General features: G+C 53.8%; 1 protein-coding gene across 1 annotated transcript; it reads left to right on the top strand.

The window, feature by feature from the left end:
• The first annotated feature begins 4447 nt into the window (after positions 1–4447).
• Positions 4448–20475, top strand: Eps8l1 (EPS8 like 1). Its single transcript, XM_059282223.1, has 19 exons — positions 4448–4560; positions 8074–8114; positions 8434–8492; positions 9305–9466; positions 9687–9836; positions 10152–10234; positions 10511–10775; positions 11085–11211; positions 11408–11496; positions 11607–11681; positions 11801–11949; positions 13546–13687; positions 13798–13826; positions 16647–16776; positions 16885–17016; positions 17195–17303; positions 17396–17570; positions 17806–17938; positions 18035–20475. Exons 1-19 carry the CDS (start codon positions 4544–4546, stop codon positions 18119–18121), a joined length of 2154 nt encoding a protein of 717 aa, XP_059138206.1. The 5' UTR covers positions 4448–4543; the 3' UTR covers positions 18122–20475.
• The last annotated feature ends 85 nt before the right edge of the window (positions 20476–20560 follow it).

Genomic DNA, 20560 nt, shown 5'->3' with positions numbered 1-20560 from the left:
CTCACAACCACCTGTAACTCCAGCTCTTGGGAAATCTGATGCCTCTGGCCTCCTTGGGTGCCTGCACACACTCACATAGAGGCACAAATACATACACATGATTGAAAAAAATAAATCTTTAAAAGGAGAGAAAATATAACCTATGTCCCCCCAACAGACTCTACCACTGAGCCACACCCCCAGCCCCTCACTGGGGGACTCTAAGCAGGGGCTCTACCACTGAGCCACACCCCCAGTCCCTCACTGGGGGACTCTAGGCAGGGGCTCTTCTGCTAAGTCATGCTCCTAATAACCATTTGTTTTTTATCTTTTTTAATTTTATTAATAAAATTTATTTTTCCCATGTGTTTTCCACATCAGGCATCTTGGTCCCATTCATTCCCCGCCCCTTCACATCTGCCCTCCACCCCTTGACGTTTTATCTTAAGACAAGCTTTGCTAAGTTGTTCAGGCCCTCGGCAGACCTCGAATTTTCAATGCTCTTGCCTCAGCCTCAGCATAACTGGCCTATGGCTAGCTGGTTGCTGTGTGCGGAGTGAACGAGCTAGATAACCAGTTCCTGTTCCACGACTCTACCCTCCCTGATAACTAGTCCTAGCTCCTCTTACCTATGAACCTGATTTTTCTCCCACGACAGGATCCCATGTGAGGGGTCTGAGGTGGGAGTGGAGAGGTTAGGGTTGATGTCAGGGTCAAGGGTCAGCATGTCGAGGCCCTACAATTGAATGAATCCCAACTTGAAAGAGGGAAATTCCACCTCCTGAACCTCTGTGACCCGGGGTGGTCACAGAGGCAAGACTCAGAGAGGGCGATTATCAGCTTCACTGGAGGCCCTCCACAACCGGGTGATCAGGCACGGGGGTGGAAAGGCTTCTTCGGGAGAGATTCCTCAGGTGAGTCTCCACCCTGGGCTGTCTGAGTCAGGCTGGCTAGGGTTGAGAGCCTCGCTTGACTTTGGGAGCCAAAGCTACAGTTTAGAGAGAGGGAGGGTTTTCCACTGCTTCCCAGAAAGGAGGAAAACTCTCTGCTCTGGAATGAGGGTGGAGAGTCAGGTTTCAGTGTTGCCGCACTGCACACAACCAGGAGTAGTGGTGGGCAGGACCGAGGGTGGGGTGGACAGTGGGTGAAGCAAGGCTCAGCCCTCCTCCCTCAGACCAGGAGTCCAGATCCAGCCCTCCTCCCTCAGACCAGGAGTCCAGACCCAGCCCTCCTCCCTCAGACCCAGGAGTCCAGACCCAGCCCTCCTCCTTCAGACCCAGTAGATCAGACCCAGCCCTCCTCCCTCAGACCCAGGAGTCCAGACCCAGCCCTCCTCCCTCAGACCAGGAGTCCAGATCCAGCCTCCTCCCTCAGACCCAGGAGTCCAGACCCCAGCCCTCCTCCCTCAGACCAGGAGTCCAGACCCAGCCCTCCTCCCTCAGACCCAGGAGTCCAGCTCCAGCCCTCCTCCCTCAGACCAGGAGTCCAGATCCAGCCTCCTCCCTCAGATCCAAGAGTCCAGACCCAGCCTCCTCCCTCAGACCAGGAGTCCAGCCTCAGCAAAGACGCTGTGGAGGTTTGGATTTGGAGGAACAGTGAAAGACACTGTGTGCCCAAACAGTGACGGCAGCAGAGGAGGGAGAAGTCGGGTCAGATCTGAAAGACGCCAGCTTTTATCAAAGAACACAGGAACCCAAGTGTGGATTTCGACCAGACGAACCACAGTTCAATCTAGGGTCCTTCAGGGTCCCTGAATCGAGGTGACACTGGGGGGGGGGGGACACAGGGGGAGAGCCTTCGCAGGCTCCTGCATGATCCAGGTAAGACAGGATCGATCGTGGGTGGGTTGGACCAGATGAGAATCACGGAGTGAAGGAGGGGAGAGGCGAGGAGTTGACCCCTGATCTGCTCTCTGGGTTTTGCAGCCTTCAAATCTGACATTCCATCCACTAACGGGCAACCAGCATAGACAAGCGTCTTCTTACTGAAAACCGGCCGGCTGGCGAGAGGGCTCAGTGAGTAAAGGCGCTTGCCACAAAGCCTGACGCCTTAATATCAACCCCCAGAAGCCCCCACGTGGTGGAAGGAGAGAACTCACAACACAGTTGTTCTCTGACCGTCACATGTACACCATCACACACACACACACACACACACACACACACACACACACACACACAGTGGTGCACACACACGTACACCATCACACACACACACTACACACACACAGACACCACACACACACATACACCATCACACACGCACACACACACACACACCACACACACACACACACACACACACAGTGGTGCACACACACGTACACCATCACACACACACACTACACACACACAGACACCACACACACACACACAGACACCACACACACACACCACACACAGACACCACACACACACATACACCATCACACACGCACACACACACACACACCCCACACTCACGCACGCACTCACTGGTGCACACAAGCAGATAAAGGTAAAACCATTTTTACTTAACATGGTGATCTCTAGTGCCACTGATTTTCTCACAAATGACGTGACGCCATTTCTTCTTTGCAGCTGAATAGTACTCCACTGTGTGTGTAAACCACATTTTCCTTATTCATTCAGCCATTCTAGGCACCTACGCTGATTCCACAACCTGACTATTATAAACGGTGTTGGGCAAACGGCTTAACACACTGGGCAGTAAAGACACACACTCATCATTGAGTTTGAGGAAGAAATGATTGTACAGCTTAGTCACTGAGGACCAAGGCTCAGGGGAAGTATTTCGACAAGATACCTCACTTCAGGAATGTGCTCATTTCAGGAGTGTTCGAGGTATGCTGGACTTTTCGTTTGAGTTTGGGTTTGGTTTATTACCATCGTTGTTTGAGTCCGTTGTAGCCCAGGCTGGCCTCAAACTCACTGTGTATCTGAGGATGCCCTTGAGTTCATGGTCCTCTCGCCTCCACCTTCCAAGTGCTGAGGTCACACATGTGTGTATCCACGACCAGTTTACGTGATGCTGGGGTCTGAGCCGGGCCTTCATGTGTGTTAGGCAAACACTGTTCTAACTGAACTACATCCCAGATGAGTCTCACACTGTAGCCCAGGCTGGCCTTGAACTTACTACACAGCCCAGGCTGGCCTCCGAGCTGGTGTTACAGGAGTGAGCCACCCGCTCCGGCTTGTCCGCGTTTCTCAACCTGGGGGTCTTGACCCCTTTGGGGCTCGCCTATCGGATACTTACATTATGATTCGGAGCAGTAGCAAAGTCACAGTTACGAAGTAACAGCAAAATAATTTTATGGCTGGGGGTCACCGCAACATGAGGAACTGTATGTATTAAGGGTTCACATGAGACAAGTCTTAACCCTCAGCTCCACAGGGGATGACTGAGGGGCATTTCCCAAGGAAGATGGAACAGGGTAGGTAGAGTCTGGAGCCAGGGGAAAGGGAACTATGGCGAGGTGTCCCGGGAGCCAGGGTCCCGGGAGCCAGGACACAGGCTGGCCCTGGAGACACACGGCCAGTGTTTGATCTCCCCTTCCACACACACTCTCTTGGTGACCTAGCTGTATGAACAAGTGGTCCAACCACTCCACACCTCAACTTCCTCACTAGTCAATAGGAAATCCAACCTCTACCCCGCCCCCAGCGCCGAGGAGGACTCAAAGACATGTTTAAGAGGAGGAGCTTTCCACTCCGATGTGTGAACAAGTGTGACGGCAAATTGTTGTTATTGTTCTGCTGTTACAACGGACACACACATAATTTCCGGGATCCCCAGCCCCCGCACTGGAGACGGTGTGGCAGCCCCGCCCCCGAGCCACCTCCGGCCAAGAGTGCCAGGTGAGTGCGCAGGTATGCGGGAGCCACAAGGCCTGGGAGGAGTCGGGAATACAAGGGAGGGAGAGCTGGAGGCCGAGAGCCAGACAGAGCCAGCAGGCAGGTGAGGAAGCCTGAACACCGAGGGTGGCCAGGCCGGACCCCGGCGTGAGGGAGGACAGAGCTGGGGGGCTGGATACCTGGATTTGAGGGAGGAGCCTGACCCCTGGGTCTGAGGGAGGAGAGCTGAGGTCTAGACTTTTAGATATGAGGGATAAGGTACCCCCTGGTCCCCTAGGTCTGAGCAAGGAGGGTTGGAATCCAGATTCTTGGATCTGAGAGATGAGGTCCTCCCTGGACCCCTGGATCTGAACAAGGAGGCCTGGGGTCTAGACTCTTGTATCTGAGGGATAAAGTTCTCCCTGGTGCCCTGGGTCTGAGGAAAGAAGGCTGGGGCTTGGAACTCTGGGTGTAAGACAGGAGAGCTGAGGTCCGGACTTCAGGGTCTGAAGGAGGAGGGCTGGCCCCCTGGGTGAGAAAAGTGATCAGGTCTTGACTCCTGGATCTAAAGAAGGGATCCCTGGGTCTAAAGGAGCCAGGCAGGGGCCTGGACAACTTGGTCTGTGGGAGGAGGGTTGAGTCAGGGTCACGTCACTGAACCAAATCAGTACTCACGTCTTTGCCGGCTCTCAAGGCACTTCCAGGTGGACAGAGCGCCTCATCCTGCCACCATGAGCACCTCCACGGGGTAAGTGCCCCCTGCCCCGCAAGCCCTCGCCCCTCCACCCTTCCCCCACACCTGCAGATCCTGTTTCTACCACCCAGGCTCTAGACATTCTGGAGGAATGCTCCCCTCCCTGCCCAGCCTGTGGTTCGGCACAGACAGAAGGGGTTCAGTTGTAAATGTGCATACTCTGCCACGGTGTGGCTCTGGCAGGGGCATGCCACCTCCTGGAACCCAGCCCCTCCTCTAGATAAATGGGAATCGGGGACGTGAGTTGACAGAATCGTGCACCGCAGGACTCAGCCAGCTGTTCCCACAGCAGGCACTCCGCCTTTAGGAACTGCCGCTGTTCCGTCCTTATCTTAGTATTAAATATCGACCCTCTGCTAGAAAAGCAGGGCTGAGGACAGGAAAGACTCTGATCTCCTGGAGGGAATGGGCGGGAAGACAAAGGAGGGGTAGAAATTAAACCAGTGAGTTTTCCAGCTCGGCGGTCATCAAATGTAGGGACATGTCACAAGCAAGGATGAAGAGGAAAAGCAGGAGTCTAACGAGACTTTACTGCCTAACTCTGACCCGCTGTTATTCTGGTAGAAATGAGGATTTAAGAAATTACAGAGAGTGGGGTGCAGCTCAGCTAGTAGACTGCTTGCCTATCACGTATTAGACTGGGGTCTAATCCACAGCACCGAGTAAACAAGGCATGGGCACACATTAATCCCAGCACTCAAGGGGCAGAGGCGAAGGCAGGCAGATCTCTGCAAGTTCAAGGCCAGCCTGGTCTATATAGCAAGTTCCAGGTCAGCTAAGGCTACATGGTGAGACCCTGTTTCAAAAAACATCTAAATAAATTAACCAGTCATGGAGGAGTATGCCTATATTCCCAGTACTTAGGATGTAAAGACAAGAGGATCAGGAGCTCTACCTCCTCCTCAGCTTTGGGGCCAGCCTGGGCTACATGGGACTGTGTGTCAACAAAAAAGAATGACTGCAAGTCGTAATTTTAAGAGGAGACTGAGGAAGAGACAGGAAATGATTTGCCTGGGAAGATCTGAACTATGGTGGGAGGGGAAGGAGATAATTCCATGCCTACTTCAGCTCCTGAAAGTTGTTGTATCAATTCCCGTGTATTGAGCAACTACTGTGTACTAAAACCTGTGTATCACCATAATCAGAATTATAATTATTACTGAGACTGAAAAACACTTCACCTACTGGGTTGAATTTGTACAACAGCCACACCAGGTAGATGCTGTAATACGTTAGAGGGAGGGAAACTGAGGGAGGAAAGATTAAGTACCTTTACCAGGGTCTTGTCGGGTTTTGTTTGGGTTTGGTTTTGTAGGTTTATTTTTATTTTTATTTGTGTGTGTGTGTGTGTCTGTCTGTCTGTCTGTCTGTGGGTTTGTGCACGTGAGTACAGTGCCTGCAGAGGTCAAAAGAGAGCATTGGATCTCCTGGAGCTGGAGCTGCAGGCAGTTGTGAGCTGCCTGACATGGGTGTTGGGAACTGAACTTGGGTCCTCTGGAAGAGCTTGTTCTTTTTTGTTATTTTGTTTTGTTTTTTGGTTTTTTTGTTTTTGTTTTTGTTTTGTTTTGTTTTGTTTTGTTTTTGAGACAGGGTTTCTCTGAGTAATTTTGGTGCCTGTCCTGGAGCTCACTCTGTAGACCAGGCTGGCCTCGAACTCACAGAGATCCACCTGGCTCTACCTCCCAAGTGCTGGGATTAAAGGCGTGCGCCACCACAGCCCGCTGCTCAGCCATCTCTCCAGCCCTGGGGTCTTACTTGTTTGCATTGTTTGTTTGTTTGCTTTGCTGTTGTTTTGTTTTGTTTGCAGAGTCTTGCTCTTTTTTTATGTTGAGACAGGGTCTCACTAGGTAGCCCAGGCTGGCCTCAAACTTACAGAAATCCTCCCATCTCTGTCTCCCGAGTTCTGGGATGATGGGTGTGCACTAATCACCCCAGGCTCTGCCCTCATCTCTGTGTTAGTGTGTTAGTCAGTGTTCTCTAAAGGGACAGAACTGGTAGAATAAACACACCACACACACACACACACACACACACACACACACGCACACGCACACGCACACGCGCGCACACAGGACTTACTGGCGTGGTTTACATACTGTGGTCTGGGTAGTCCAATAATGGCTGCCTCATGGCAGCAAGGCCAAGAGTCCAGTAGTTGTTCAGACTGGATGTGTGAGCAGTCCCGGTCTGGGGCTGGAGTCCCCAGGAATTCCTAGAGAGCTGTTGATCTTCGCTCTACATTAGATCCTGAAGAAGTGTGTCCTAATATCAGTGAAGAAAGGCCTCGGCACCCGGACAGATGAACCTGCCAAAGAGTGAGGGCAACAGGCAAAAAGCAGGAGTGTCCTACTTCCGTGTCCTTTTGTGTGGGCTGCCACCCCGGGTGTGAGCCAGGGTTAGGACGGGCCTCCCCACCTCAGATGGTCCACCTGAGAAAATCCCTCACAGGTGTGCCCAGCACCTTGGATTTAAGTTGATTCTGATGTAGCCAAGTTGACAACCAAGATTAGCCACCAATCTTGTTAATTGTATATTTCTCTGTCTTTCTTTCCGCCTGTGTGTGTGTGTGTGTGTGTGTGTGTGTGTGTGTGTGTGTGTGTGGTGCCTGCAGAGGCTAGAAGAAGGCATTGATCTCCTGAAGCTGGAATTACAGGTGGTTGTGAGCAGCCTGGCCTGGTTGCCTGGAACCAAGCTAGGCTCTTCTAGAAAGGCAACAACTGAGCCAACTCTCCAGCCCCATCTGCCCCGTGAATTTGAAATCAGGGCTGGGTATTGGAGTATATGTCTGTATTCCCAGCACATCGGCAGTACAGGCAGTAAGAACAGGAATTCAACACCATTCTCAGCTGCACAGTGAATTCAGGACCCTACCTCAAAAACGCAAAAGCATTTTTAACAAAAAAGAGAAGCTGTGCATAATGGTGCATGCCCTTAATTCCAGCCCTTGGGAGGCAGAGGCAGGAGGATCTCTGTGAGTTTGAGGCCTGGTCTCCCTAGTGAGTCTAGCCAAGGCTACATAGGGAGACCCCATCTCAGGAAGAGAGGGAAAGAGAGACAGACAGACAGAGACAGACAGAGAGAGAATATTTGAACCCAGGTCTGTGTAAGGTAGCGGTCTGAGCCCCCACACATTATCACATCATACCACCTTTTTAAACACCAGTGTTGCCCTGTTCTCCCCTGCTCAAACTTTCCACAGCTCCCCATCACCCTTCTTGATGCTTTGCCTGGCATTCCTCCAGGATCTATCACCACCCCCACGGCCCCTCTAAACCATGGGTCATGACCCCGTTGGGGATCAAATGACTTTTTCATGGGGGTCGTATGTCAGATATCCTGCATATCAGATGTTTGCATTACGATTCATAGCCATAGCAAAATTACAGTTATGAAGTATTCTTTGACTTTATGGTTGGGGGTCCCCACAACATGAGGAACTGTATTAAAGGGTCCCAGTGTTAGGAAGGTTGGAACCACTGCTCTAAGCCCTTATTTTTTCCCCACCAGGCCTGAAGCTGCACCCAAACCGAGTGCGAAGTCTATCTATGGTGAGCTTGAGGGTGAAGGAGACCAAGAATAAAGGTCTCGGGAGAAGACAGAATGCAGCCTGTGGTCTCTGGTCTGAGGGAGGAGGGCTGGGCTGGACTCCTGGTCTGAGGGAGGAGGGCTGGGGCCAGACTCCTGGTCTGAGGGAGGAGGGCTGGGGCCAGACTCCTGGTCTGAGGGAGGAGGGCTGGGGCTGGACTCCTGGTCTGAGGGAGGAGGGCTGGGGCCGGACTCCTGGTCTGAGGGAGGAGGGCTGGGTCTGGATCTAAGGGACAAGGCTGAAGTCTGACACCTGGATGCACTTTCCCTCCCTGCCCTTAGAGCAAAGGAAACGTTACTCCACTGTGGTTATGGCTGACGTGTCCCAGTACCATGTCAATGTGAGTCTGCGTTTTCCTAAGATAACCTCCTGGGGATCAGTGGGCCCAGGGCAACAAGGCTTTAGCAAAAAAGACTCCAGGGCCCAGGAGTGGCAGCGCACACGCCTTTAAAGCCAGCACTTGGGAGGCAGAGGCAGGCGGATCTCAGGGTTTGAGGCCAGCCTGGTCTACAGAGTGAGTTCCAGGACAGCCAGGGCTACACAGAAAAACCCTGTCTTCCAAAACAGAGAGAGAGAGAGAGAGAGAGAGAGAGAGAGAGACGCTAGGAAAACTCAGCCCTGTCTTCCCATGGATGTCCCTCCTCATTGCCTGAGACCTGATCAGTTCCATCAAATCTTCCTCTGGGCTGTCCCTGGAGCTGGATGCAGGGACAAATCATCCACAATTCTGTATGGCATTCTTGAGAGATCCCATAAGAGGGTGTAGAATATTATAATACAGAGCAGAGGAAGCACTTAAGGGAGTTCAATCCTTATTATTCCCCGCCCTTGAGGGAGAAGATGGCCGAACTGGAAGGAAATCTACCCAGTGCTGGCCACTGAAAGAGCCCTGGTGTCTCAGAAGCTGTTTTGTTTTGTTTTGTTTTGTTTTTTATGCTTCTGGGTCTGAAGGAAGAGGGCTGGAGCCTGGACTGGAGTCCTGGTTCTAAGGGAGGAGGCAGTCCTGGTGTTAAGGAGGACTGAGGTCTAGACTTAGGGGTCTGGGAGAAGTGTGGTTAGACTGAATTGGAAGTCTGCCTCCAGAGGTCCTTAGCCCACCCAGCACCAGCCCGCCATTGCCTGGGACTCACTGCTTTCTCTGTCTCCCGCCAGCATCTGGTCACCTTCTGCCTGGGGGAGGAGGATGGTGTGCACACGGTAGAAGATGCTTCCAGAAAGCTGGCCGTCATGGACAGCCAGGGGCGCGTCTGGGCACAGGAGATGCTACTCAGAGTGTCACCTGGCCATGTCACTCTGCTTGACCCCGTCTCCAAGGTGCCGGGGGCACGTGGGTAGAAAGTGCAGGGGCTGGGATCCGAGTGTGAATCTTAGCTCCTAAGCGTCCTTCCTCTGGGAACTTTTGGAACCTCGGCTATTAAACAGGGTGTTATTTCTAGTCCTCTACATTCTTGTAGTTGCCAGCTTCCAATTGCCAGCTGTAGTGGTATCAGGCAGGAGTCTATGCCTCCGTTTACCTTTCGGTCCCATCCTGCAGGAGGAACTCGAGTCATATCCTCTTGACGCCATCGTACGCTGCGACGCGGTGATGCCCCGCGGCCGGAGCCGCTCGCTGCTGCTCCTGGTGTGCCAAGAGCCAGAGCGGGCACAACCAGATGTCCATTTCTTCCAAGGCCTGCTCCTCGGGGTGAGTGGGCGTGGCTCCATGCGGCTTTCTTTGTGGGCGGAGGCAGAGGCGGGGCTTCCATGTTTGGGGGCGGGGCCTAGGGAAGCGAGTCTGGGAGGGAGCCGGACCAAGACTGAACGTAATGATGGGAAGAAGGTGCTGGCGAAAGGCTGGGACACTCTGGGGCCTTGAGAAAAACCTGAGAAGGCTGCTGTGGGGAGCAGATAGAACCAAGATGAGGGTCCAAGACAGCCGGAGGCGGGGCGCTAACCGGAGAGCGGTCTGGGCGGACAATGGGTGGGGCGCAAAGAGGAGGTCTAAAAGTATGATTGGCAGGCGGAGCTGATCCGTGAGGACATCCAAGGTGCTCTGCAGAACTACCGCTCTGGACGTGGGGAACGCAGGGCGGCAGCGCTCAGGTGAGGAGAAGGAGGCAGATGCAAAACGCTCTGGAAAACGTTCTCCCGTCTATGGGCTTCATTCTCCTCAACTAAGAAATGGGCTTGATACATGTGGTCACAAGTTAGCCTTGGTCAAGTACCTCCCAGACAAGGTGACGCCTCCCTCCAGACTTGAACCTGTGTCTCCGTATCCAATTGCTCACTATGAAACGCCCAGCCTACGTTTGACTATCTGTCTCTCTGCCTGGTCCCCTTGGTTGGCCCAGCCTCACTTTCCCCCTTCTCATGACGCAGGGCAACGCAGGAGGAGCTGCAACGTGGCGCCTCTCCAGCTGCGGAGACCCCGCCCTTACAGCGTCGCCCCTCAGTCCGCGCGGTGATCAGCACCGTGGAACCGTCCGCAGACCGCGGGCGACCCCAGGTGCAGCCAATTCCAGAGACGGAAGAAGCGGGGAGACCCGGCCCAGCTCGCACCACCGCGAGCAACGCTACCCCGACCTCCCCGGACCTGGGCCCGCGGGGGCCGGAGCTGGCGGGTCTACAGGCGGAGCGGGACGTGGTGAGCATGCGTGAGAGGCACCAGCTTGGGAAAGGATTCCCACGACCATCAAGTCAGACTGGGGGTGAGGGACGAGATTCAGGAACGTGACACCTCTAGGTGTGACTGACAAGGTGCTGAGCTCGGGGGTGGGGCGGGCTTAGTTCTAGGAGTGTGGTTAGAGTTCTTGGGTGCAGAACCACCCACTGCTCCAGTTGTGGGCGTGGCCTGACGTAGGAGGTGCGTCCCGAGCTCAGTTTGAAGACCTGGACCTAGACCAGTCTGAGACTCAGGAGCATCCGTCCCTCTTGCCCCTCTTGCGTCTGGCAGGATATCCTGAACCACGTGTTCGACGACGTGGAGAGCTTCGTATCCAGACTGCAAAAGTCAGCAGAGGCTGCCCGGGTTTTGGAGCACCGCGAGCGCGGCCGCAGGACACGACGCCGAGCTGGCGGAGGTAAGGGGCCTCCGTGTCTAACCGAGACCACACCTTTCTGGATGATGCCCCCCAAATCCTCTCTCCCTGGCGTCTCCCACCGCCAGCCAGGTCTGACTTCCTAAGGCCATCTGCTTGGGTGTTGACTCCTTTGGAACTATTATCTATCCAATGCTGTGCGGTTGTCCCCGCCACCTCACCTGCTCCCCACCCACAGAGGGCCTGCTGACGCTGCGAGCCAAGCCACCCACCGAGGCCGAATACACCGACGTGCTTCAGAAAATCAAATATGCCTTCAGTCTGCTGGTGAGGACGCATCCATTGCTGGGCATCGGTGGGGTGAGGGCGCTCTGACTCTGACCGTCCGTCCATTAATATTAATAATGACTAATATTAAATGACTTCCTTCCATCCAGGCCCGATTGCGCGGCAACATCGCCAACCCGTCCTCTCCAGAGTTGTTGCACTTTCTGTTCGGACCGCTGCAGATGGTGAGGCTCGCTCCCAGCCCTTGCCCACCCCCGCCCCCACCCACACCCCCGTTTTGGAAGGATTGGGATTAGACTCCAAGAAGGTCTTGTTGGCATGCTCACTCCTGTTGGCTTGGTAGATCGTGAATACTTCAGGCGGCCCTGAGTTCGCGAGCAGTGTGCGACGGCCGCATCTGACGTTGGAGGCTGTGGCGCTGCTCCGCGACAATGTCACTCCTCGTGAAAACGCGCTATGGACCTCGCTGGGGGACTCCTGGATCCGCCCAGGGTGAGAGGGGAAATCAGGACTCAAGAGTGCAGAATGCTGCTAAATAAACTGAGGAGGGAACAGGACTTGGTAAATGCCAGGATCCAATGGTAAAAAAAAAGCTTAAAATTAGTTTTGTGAAGAAAAAGTTTGAGATCTAACTAGTCTGATTGAAGCAAAAGGCGGGGGCTTGGAGAATTTAGAGACTGGACTACAGGGCAAGGAGGGTGCTTAGGTGAGCAGGATCCAGCTACATGGAAAAGGCAGCTTGTATGGACGGTGTGGCCTATAGGTTTGGAGACAAGGGAGTCTGTGCTTGGAGGCTTAAGGACAGAAGCAGAGTCAGTGGGCCAAAGGGCAAGGTGGAGTGATATAAGTGTTTAGAAAGTAGCTAGACTGCCGGGCTGTGGTGGCACACGCCTTTAATCCCAGCACTCAGGAGGCAGAGCCAGGCGGATCTCTGTGAGTTCGAGGCCAGCCTGGGCTACCAAGTGAGTTCCAGGAAAGGCGCAAAGCTACACAGAGAAACCCTGTCTCAAAAAACCAAAAAAAGAAAGAAAGAAAGAAAGAAAGAAAGAAAGAAAGAAAGAAAGAAAGAAAGAAGCTAAACTATCGGGCTTGGTGGCACACACTTGTAATCCCAGCGCTTGGGAAGTGGTGACCGGAGGATCCTAAGTTTAAGATCGCCCTCCACTAGAAATCAAACTTGAGACGCTGTCACAAAAAATGGCGGTGTGGAAGGCTGAGTTTCTGCAAGTTTTATCCTGGAGCTCATGCAAATGTGGATGGAGAGAATTGCCTCTACAAGATTGTCCTCCAGAAAAAAAAAAAAAAGTGGGGGTGGGGGTTGGGGATTTAGCTCAGTGGTAGAGCGATTGCCTAGCAAGCACAAGGCCCTGGGTTCAGTCCTCAGCTCTGAAAAAAAAAAAAAAAAAGTCCTCTGATGTTCACCTGTGCTGGCCCACACCCACACACTCTCAATAATAAGTAAATAGATCAATGTTTTATGTAATCAAGCACTTAGGAAATAGAATCAGGAGGCTCTCTGCAAGTCAAGGCCACACTAGTCTCAAAAGATAGCTCCAGGCTAGCCAGGGCTGTCTATCAAGACTGCCCTAACCCTCCACCCCCACCACCACCACCACCACCACCCCCACCACCACCACCACCACCACCACCCCCCAAACAGGAAATGGTTTGGCCTCAGAGGCTGGAGGAGGCATGAGAGTGGAATCAGTGTGTTAGAAATACAATCGATGGTTGGTTAAGAGAACATACTGCTCTTCCAGAGAATCTGAGTTTGATTCCCAGCACCCACATGGTGGCTCCCAACTGTCTGGAGCTCCACTTCCAGAGAATCTCGTGTCCTCTTCTGCCTTCCATGAGCTCCAGACACACATGTGATGCAAGCAAACCATCCCACGCATATTTTTTTTTCTAAAATTTTTAATAAAGAAATATAATGTCCTAAGTGGGGCTTAGAGGGTGGAAGCAGACAAAGAAAGATGGAGTCAAGAATGTTAAGAGCAGAGCCAGGTTCATAAGAGAGAGAGATTCATGAACTGATAATGCCCTAGGCTAGTCTAGCCTAATGTTTGGCTGGGTCTCTGACCACAGGGTGGAGCTGCCCCCGGAAGAAGGGTCTCCATACAGTCCCGAATTCTACAGCGGCTGGGAGCCTCCGGCCACTGACCCGCAGGGCCGAGCCTGGGAGGACCCGGTGGAAAAACAGCTGCAGCATGAGAAGCGGCGCAGGCAGGTGAGGCAGGCTGCCAGGGAAGCGCTGGGCTCCCCCTTTCCGCACAACGGGGGTGAGCAGGAAATCTGAGGTCTAGCCTGCCTGACCCCAGTCTCTCTTACTTCCCGCAGCAAAGCGCCCCCCAGGTCGCTGTCAATGGGTGAGTGAGTGTCCGCTGCAGGGCGGCCAGGGGTGGGGTTGGGAGGACTGAGTCCCGGGGGTCACCCCGGCGCTGACTCCGACCCTCCCCTTTTTTCTTGTCTTTTTTTTTCCTCTGCCTTCCCGGCTCTTTGCAGGTGGGTGAGGTGGTGAGGAGGCGGGGCTGGGGTTAGGGTGGGGGTAGGAGTCAGGAGGGAGGGGGGAAGAGCCCAGAACTCTGGGTCCAAGGGAAGAGGGAATGGAGGCTTAGATTCCGGAAGCTGTAAGAGTAAGGAGCTGCAAGTGGGTGTGTCTAAGAGCTTGGACCCCCCGGTGTCCTTAAAAGACTGAAAAAGTGCAGTTTGGTGTTCTAGGACCTGGGAAAGCACCCCTGCTTGAGTCCCCAGAGCGCAGAGCACTGGGTGTCAGAGAAAAGACAGAGACCTAAAAGCAGGGTTGGGACTTCAGAGAAACTGGAAACAAGTCTGAGGAAATGTTAGGAAGTGCTGGCATCTCTGGGCCACTAACTGAGGTGGGACTTTTGGCTTCCTAATGATCTAAGGAATAGCACCTACTGGGCGCAAGCCGGAATGCCTGCAGGGCTAAAAAGATCGAGGAAATTGAAGGTCAAGACTTGGACTTCTGCCTAGTTCCCTGGGAAGGAAAGAACTAAGGACCTAAATTTATAGTTCTACCGAATGTGGACGCTGAGGGCTGTGGGTCCAGGAGAGGAAGTGATGGAGAGGGATCACAACTCTAGGATCCTTGGGCAAACAGGGGCCAGGAGTGGAGGGAGTGGATGTAGGCTGAGCAGGAGGAGATGAATGGGGGTCTAGGGGAGGGCCCCAGCGGAGGGTCTCAGCAGGGACGGCCTACTGGGCGCTGTCAGTCCTACACATGGGGCACCGAGGCCCTGAAGAGCCCCCTTCTCCCTTGCACAGGTAGGCCTGATCCGGGATGAGGTCTCTCTTGCTGGGGGGGCCAGAGCCAACTGTCCCCCAGGCTGCCTGGTGCTGCTGCCTGGTGCTACAGGACCCTCTCCTCTGTCTGCCTGCTTCTGACTCTTGGGCTCAGCACCTCTAGCTTTTTACTCACCTTCTCTGGCTGTAATTTCTTTGCCTGGAAGGGTGAGGAGTCTCTGGTGCTGTAAGGGACTTGCAAAGAGCTCAGCGCTGTGACTTGGCTTGAGTTCGAATCCAGCTGCATGCAGAACAGTTCAGAGTGACCCTGACAAGGGCAACCTGGGGCCAGCTCAGTTAAACCTTTCTCTTGTGCGCTGGCCATTACTACACTACGTCTCAGTTCCTTCCTATAAAAAGTGAAATAATGGCCATATTCTGGTGATGCAGGACTGTAATCCCAGCCTCTCAGAAGCTTGTAGCAGGAGGATCAAAAATTCGAGGCCTATGTGGACTACACAGTGAACTTAAAAGGCCAGCCTGGGCAAAGCAACAGGCCTTGCCTCAAAATAAAATAAAAATAAAAATAAAAATAAAAGAGGTCTAGGAGGGACTGGAGATAATGGCTTAGTGATTAAGAGCACTAGCTGCTCTTCCACAGGACCAGGGCTCAATTCCCAGCACCCATCCAGCAGCTCACAACCATCTTTAACTCTAGTCTCAGAGGATCCAATGCTCTCTTCTGGTCTCTGAAGACACCAGGCACACGTTATGCACAGACTTACATGCAGACAAAACATCTATCTACATAAAATAACGTAGAGGGCTGGGCTGTAGCTCAGTGGCAGAGCATTTGCCCAGAATCCACCAGTAAAGGGTTGGGGGCATTGCTCAGCAGTGGAGTGACTGCCTGCGAATCCAGTAGTGAGGGGCTGGGTGTAAGGCTTAATGGTAGAATCCTTTCCTAGAATCCCACCAGTGAAGGGCTGTGGCTATGACTCAGTTGTAGAACCCTTTCCTAGTATCTACCATTGAAGGGCTGGGGTGTGGCTAAGAGGTAAAGCATTTGCCTAGAATCTACCACGGAGGGGCTGGGAGATGGTTCAGTGGACAGTGCCTGCCAAGCATGCACAAGGCACTGGGTTCAATCCCCTGTGCCACAGAAAAGGTGGAGGGGGTGTAATAGTGAGATCTCGGGAGAAGGAAGGAACCAAGCGGAGTCCAAATTCATGGAACTACAAGGGAACTCCAGGAGAACGGAATCTGAACAGTGATTGGCATGCCATGCTGTATAAGCATAAGGGTTAGCCATTGTTTGTACCCTGCCTGCTGTCCTAGTGGATGATCAGTATAGATCTGCTGTTTCTAGGTGAGTCTCACTGTTCTCACTCATAAACACAAGCGAGGAGCTGGAGGGATGACTCAGAGGCTGATACTGTCTGCTCTTGCAGAGGACCTAAGTTCATTCAGTTCCCAGCACCACACGGTGGCCCACAACCGTCTGTAAGGCCAGCTCCAGGAAACCAGTTCTAGGACACCTTCTAGACTCTGTGGGTACTGCACACAGGTGGTGCACATACATACATACATGCAGGTAAAACACACACAAAATTAAGAACAGAAATGCAAGCGAGGGACTGGGGATGTGGCTCGGAAGTAAAGCACTTCCCTAGCATGCACAAGGCCCTGGGTTTAATCCTCGGTAGCCCATGATGAATCAAATAGTAATCATAACACATCATGTTTACTACATGGTACCAGGCAAGGAAATGAGCTAACTACATTCAGGCTGTGACTCCAATGTCAAGCCTGTATTAACATATTAACCTGGGCCTCTGCTCTGACCCCTGCATGGCTCTAACCCCACCTCACACCAGCACCTTATAGACCAGACCAGCCGGGCTGGCTACCTCCTTATCTCCTACCGGTTTCGTTCTCCCCAGTCATCAAGATCCAGAACTGGAAGCTGAGTCGCAGCTAGAAGAGAGAGCCAGAAAGTGGGTTCTGTGTAATTATGACTTCCAGGCCCGAAATAGCAGCGAGCTGTCTGTCAAGCACCGAGATGTGTTGGAGGTTAGCGATGCGGGGGGCGGGGGGGGGGGGGGCTGAGACCCTGAAACTGGCCAATTCAGCCCTAGGCATGGAACCAGAGCATGAATTTTCTCCTTATCCTCTACCTAGGTCCTGGATGACAGGCGCAAGTGGTGGAAGGTTCGGGACCATCGGGGACAGGAGGGCTATGTACCCTATAACATCCTGACGCTCCACCCTGGACCTCAGGTGCACCGCGGCCAAAGTCCTGCTGGAAACCTAGTAAGTCAGCATGTTCCTGCTTCTTCGGGGAGAAGTGGGGGCAAGATCCTAGGTCCCGGGTATGAGGGCAGAGAAAATCAGCTGTGAAGGATACTGCTTGGAAAGGGGAGTGAGTGTTCAGATGTTTATTGAGAAAGAGGCTGGAAGCCTTAATCCCCCTCTCTTCATTCCCTTCCAGGAGACTAGTACCCCTCCTCCCCCACCCGCACCAGCTCCAGCCCCTGCTCAGGTGCGGCCCCACTGGGACAGTTGTGATAGTCTCAACGGTTTGGACCCCAGCGAGAAGGGTGAGTGATGGAGCGTCACTCTGGGAAGTGATCCTTCGCTTTTCAGGCTCCACCCTGGGCAACCCCCTCCCTTCACGGTTTCCCTCCTGCAGAGAAATTCTCCCAGATGCTCAGTGTCAATGAGGAGCTGCAGGCGCGCCTGGCGCAGGGCCGTTCGGGACCTAGCCGGGTAGCTCCGGGACCCCGCGCCCCGGAGCCCCAGCTCGGCCCGCGCTCTGAGGCCTCGGCGGTCCGTGCCTGGCTGCAGACCAAGGGCTTTAGCTCCGGGTGAGTGGGGCTCCCCGGGGCTAGTCTCCACACACAGCTACCTGAACTAAAAGTCGAGATTCCGATTGGCCCAGGGGTGGGGGCGTGGAAACCATGGGGCAGGGGCCAGATCTCCAGACCCTCCCCCCAACTTCCTTGTTTGAGAACTCTGATTGGACAAGCAGCTAGGTGGTTATGGCATGACTGGTGAGTTTATGGGAACTTGAGCTGTGATGGCCCCTGCTACCTTGCTCAGGACTGTGGACGCACTCGGCGTGCTGACCGGCGCACAGCTCTTCTCGCTGCAAAAGGAAGAGTTGCGAGCGGTGTGCCCCGAGGAAGGGGCGCGAGTGTACAGCCAAGTCACCGTGCAGCGCGCGCTGCTGGAGGTGAGCGAATCCTTCGTGCTGGACGAGGCGGGGTAGGGGGGTGGGGGTCGCCCAGGATTCACATACTCAGATCTTGATTTCTACCCCGCCCTCCAGGACAGAGAAAAAGTGTCAGAGCTGGAGGCCGTGATGGAGAAGCAAAAGAAAAAAGTGGAAGGCGAGGCCAAGATAGAAGTTATCTGATCCTCCCTGGCTCGTTCACAAAACATGATGAGACCACGGCGGGGTTCCCAGCGCCCCCTAGGACAACAGTCGCCAGACTCCTCCCCATCACCAGCGGCAGTAGATGTCCTGAAGGATCGCCCACCCCGGTCTCCCCGCTACCTTGGCGGCAGACTGCACTGACAGTGCTGACTGGAATCCTTCCAGAGGGACCTCCGACTGACGGGAATGGGGAAGGGGGGGCGGCGCATAGAGACACTACCAGAGAGGCACGCCCAAGAGGCGCACTGAGGGCCCTGTGCGTTGTGATGTGCTATAAACAGCCTCCTTTTAGGCCATGTCACCTGCTGCCCCCCTCTCTTGCCGGCTACCAAGGAGCCAGGAATCTGAGAGATGCCCCACGTTTTCTCTCCATTAACCTGGAGACTCCGTCCCAGGCTTCCTCCTAATCACCAATCTGTCCTCGCACTAGCCCTACCTACAACCTTTCTCTTGTTCAAAACTCTTCCGTGGCTCCTCGCTGTTCTCAGGCCTGGGGTTTTTCTCTCAAGTGCCTTATGTCTCCGACCACCCTACATTTTGGCCCAGCCCCTTTCAGCCACAAGGGTTTTGCACTGACAGCTTCTGAGGGTTGGAGCAGCCTCCATCATCTTGGCTCAGCCCCCCTAGCCACACTCGGGACGCCTGTGCCCGGCCTCTAAGGATCTAGCCATGGAGATCTGGATGCTCCCTGGGCATGCCACAGGCTCTTGGGTCTTCCTGCCCTCCTCAAGTACTTTCTGCCTGCCAAGCCCTGCAACTTGTCCAGGTTATGCAGGTGGATGATAACTGCTGGTTTTCTCTTCCAGGATAGATATCTCTAAGGCCTTTCTTTTCCCTGCATCCTTGAAACACACTTCCAAGAGTCCCACCAGTGTGAACGGCCTCTACTCCCGGCGCTGTTCAGTCCTTACCTGGGCCACCAGGTGGCGCACCTCAAATCGGACCCAGGAGAGCCAGCCTTGGGCTGACAGCTTCACTAGGCCCCCTTCCTTCTGGAACAAGCCACTGCAGATCTCCAGTGCACCTTCCCTGTCCTATACCCTTGGCTTCTCCTGGCACATGGGATAAAACCTAACTCTGGGCTCAGTGCAACCTTCCTCTCTCTTCAGTTCATTGGTTCATGCTGTTGGCTCCTCAGGGACATCCTGGCCCTATGAGGTCTGATCACTGCCTGGGGCGTCATTTCTTATGTCAGAAATGGTTGATTGGCTAGCTGATTGATTGCTTTTGTTGGAGGCAGTCTGGATACAGCCCCAAATTCTCCATCCTCCCGTTTCAAGCTTCCTGGGTGCTGGGAATACTGGCAAGTGCCCCGCGGCCACCCTCATTTCTAATAGGGAAACCAAAGCATAAGCAGTTGCCCAAACTGTTGATTCCCTCAGTGAGCTCCCAGGCTGCAGGCTGAAATGCAGGCAGGAGCCAGCTGGCTCTCTGTGGTCTGGACTCGGAACATTTCATCCTGACTTCACCCTCTGTCGATCACCTTGTCCATCAGTCCTCCGGTCCGCATCCAGCCAGAGGCACCTGTTACAACCCAAGTGGGACTGTAATCGGGTGGTCAGGCCTCCCACCTCAGAGCTCAAGTTCTCAACAGAGCCGTGATCCTGCGCAAAGCCATCACCTCAGCGCTACCCTTGCTGCCTCCTCTCCGTTCCTTCAGGCACCACAGCAGGCCAGGCCTGCTCTACCTTCCTTCAGAGACATGGCTCACCCTGCCTGCCTCCTCCTAGTACCTGTCTGTGCAGCCTGACATGAGGGCTGCTTTTGACTGTCATAAACACCACACACATACATACACACCAGATACACATATACCACACCGATGCCCAACATGCCACACACACACACCCAACATCAGTCATACCATGCACACCACATACACAGTCCACCCCAGACAACATACACACCACACATGTAACTCACCCACACCACACACCACACCCACACCACACACCACCACACACTCGGCCCTCCCCCTCCCTCTCTTTCTACACAGCACTACAGCTGGAATCCACACCTATCTCCCTCCAGTGCACTGGCTCCTGGACCAGCTGTTCACTCCTGTGACATCAGTAGGCAGAGCAGAGCCCCGCTGGCAGTCTGGGCACAACCCTGACTGTAAGGATGGAGGTACCATCCATCTCAAGACTGGCTCCTGGCTCTGTTCCACTCACTGTGGCCAGGAAGGACTGCTTACTTTTACTTATCATTTACTCCTTTCCTAGAGAAGCTAAACTTGCAGTTTTCCATGTGGATCATTGCACATTTTCAATGCTGGCCACCGACCCCACTCATTTCTGAGGGACTGAGAGCAAATCTGAGCACCCATATCAGAGAGCCATGGGTTTCCTTCTGACCCTTCTCACCTCCCCTGGGATCCTCTGCTCCAGCTGCTCCCTTTAGCAAGGTGCCCTCCCC

The sequence above is a fragment of the Peromyscus eremicus genome, chromosome 1 (assembly GCF_949786415.1).
Source record: "Peromyscus eremicus chromosome 1, PerEre_H2_v1, whole genome shotgun sequence".
Classification (NCBI taxonomy): domain Eukaryota; kingdom Metazoa; phylum Chordata; class Mammalia; order Rodentia; family Cricetidae; genus Peromyscus; species Peromyscus eremicus.
Note: the sequence above shows the minus strand (reverse complement) of the source record. Positions and strands in the feature narration are given on the sequence as shown.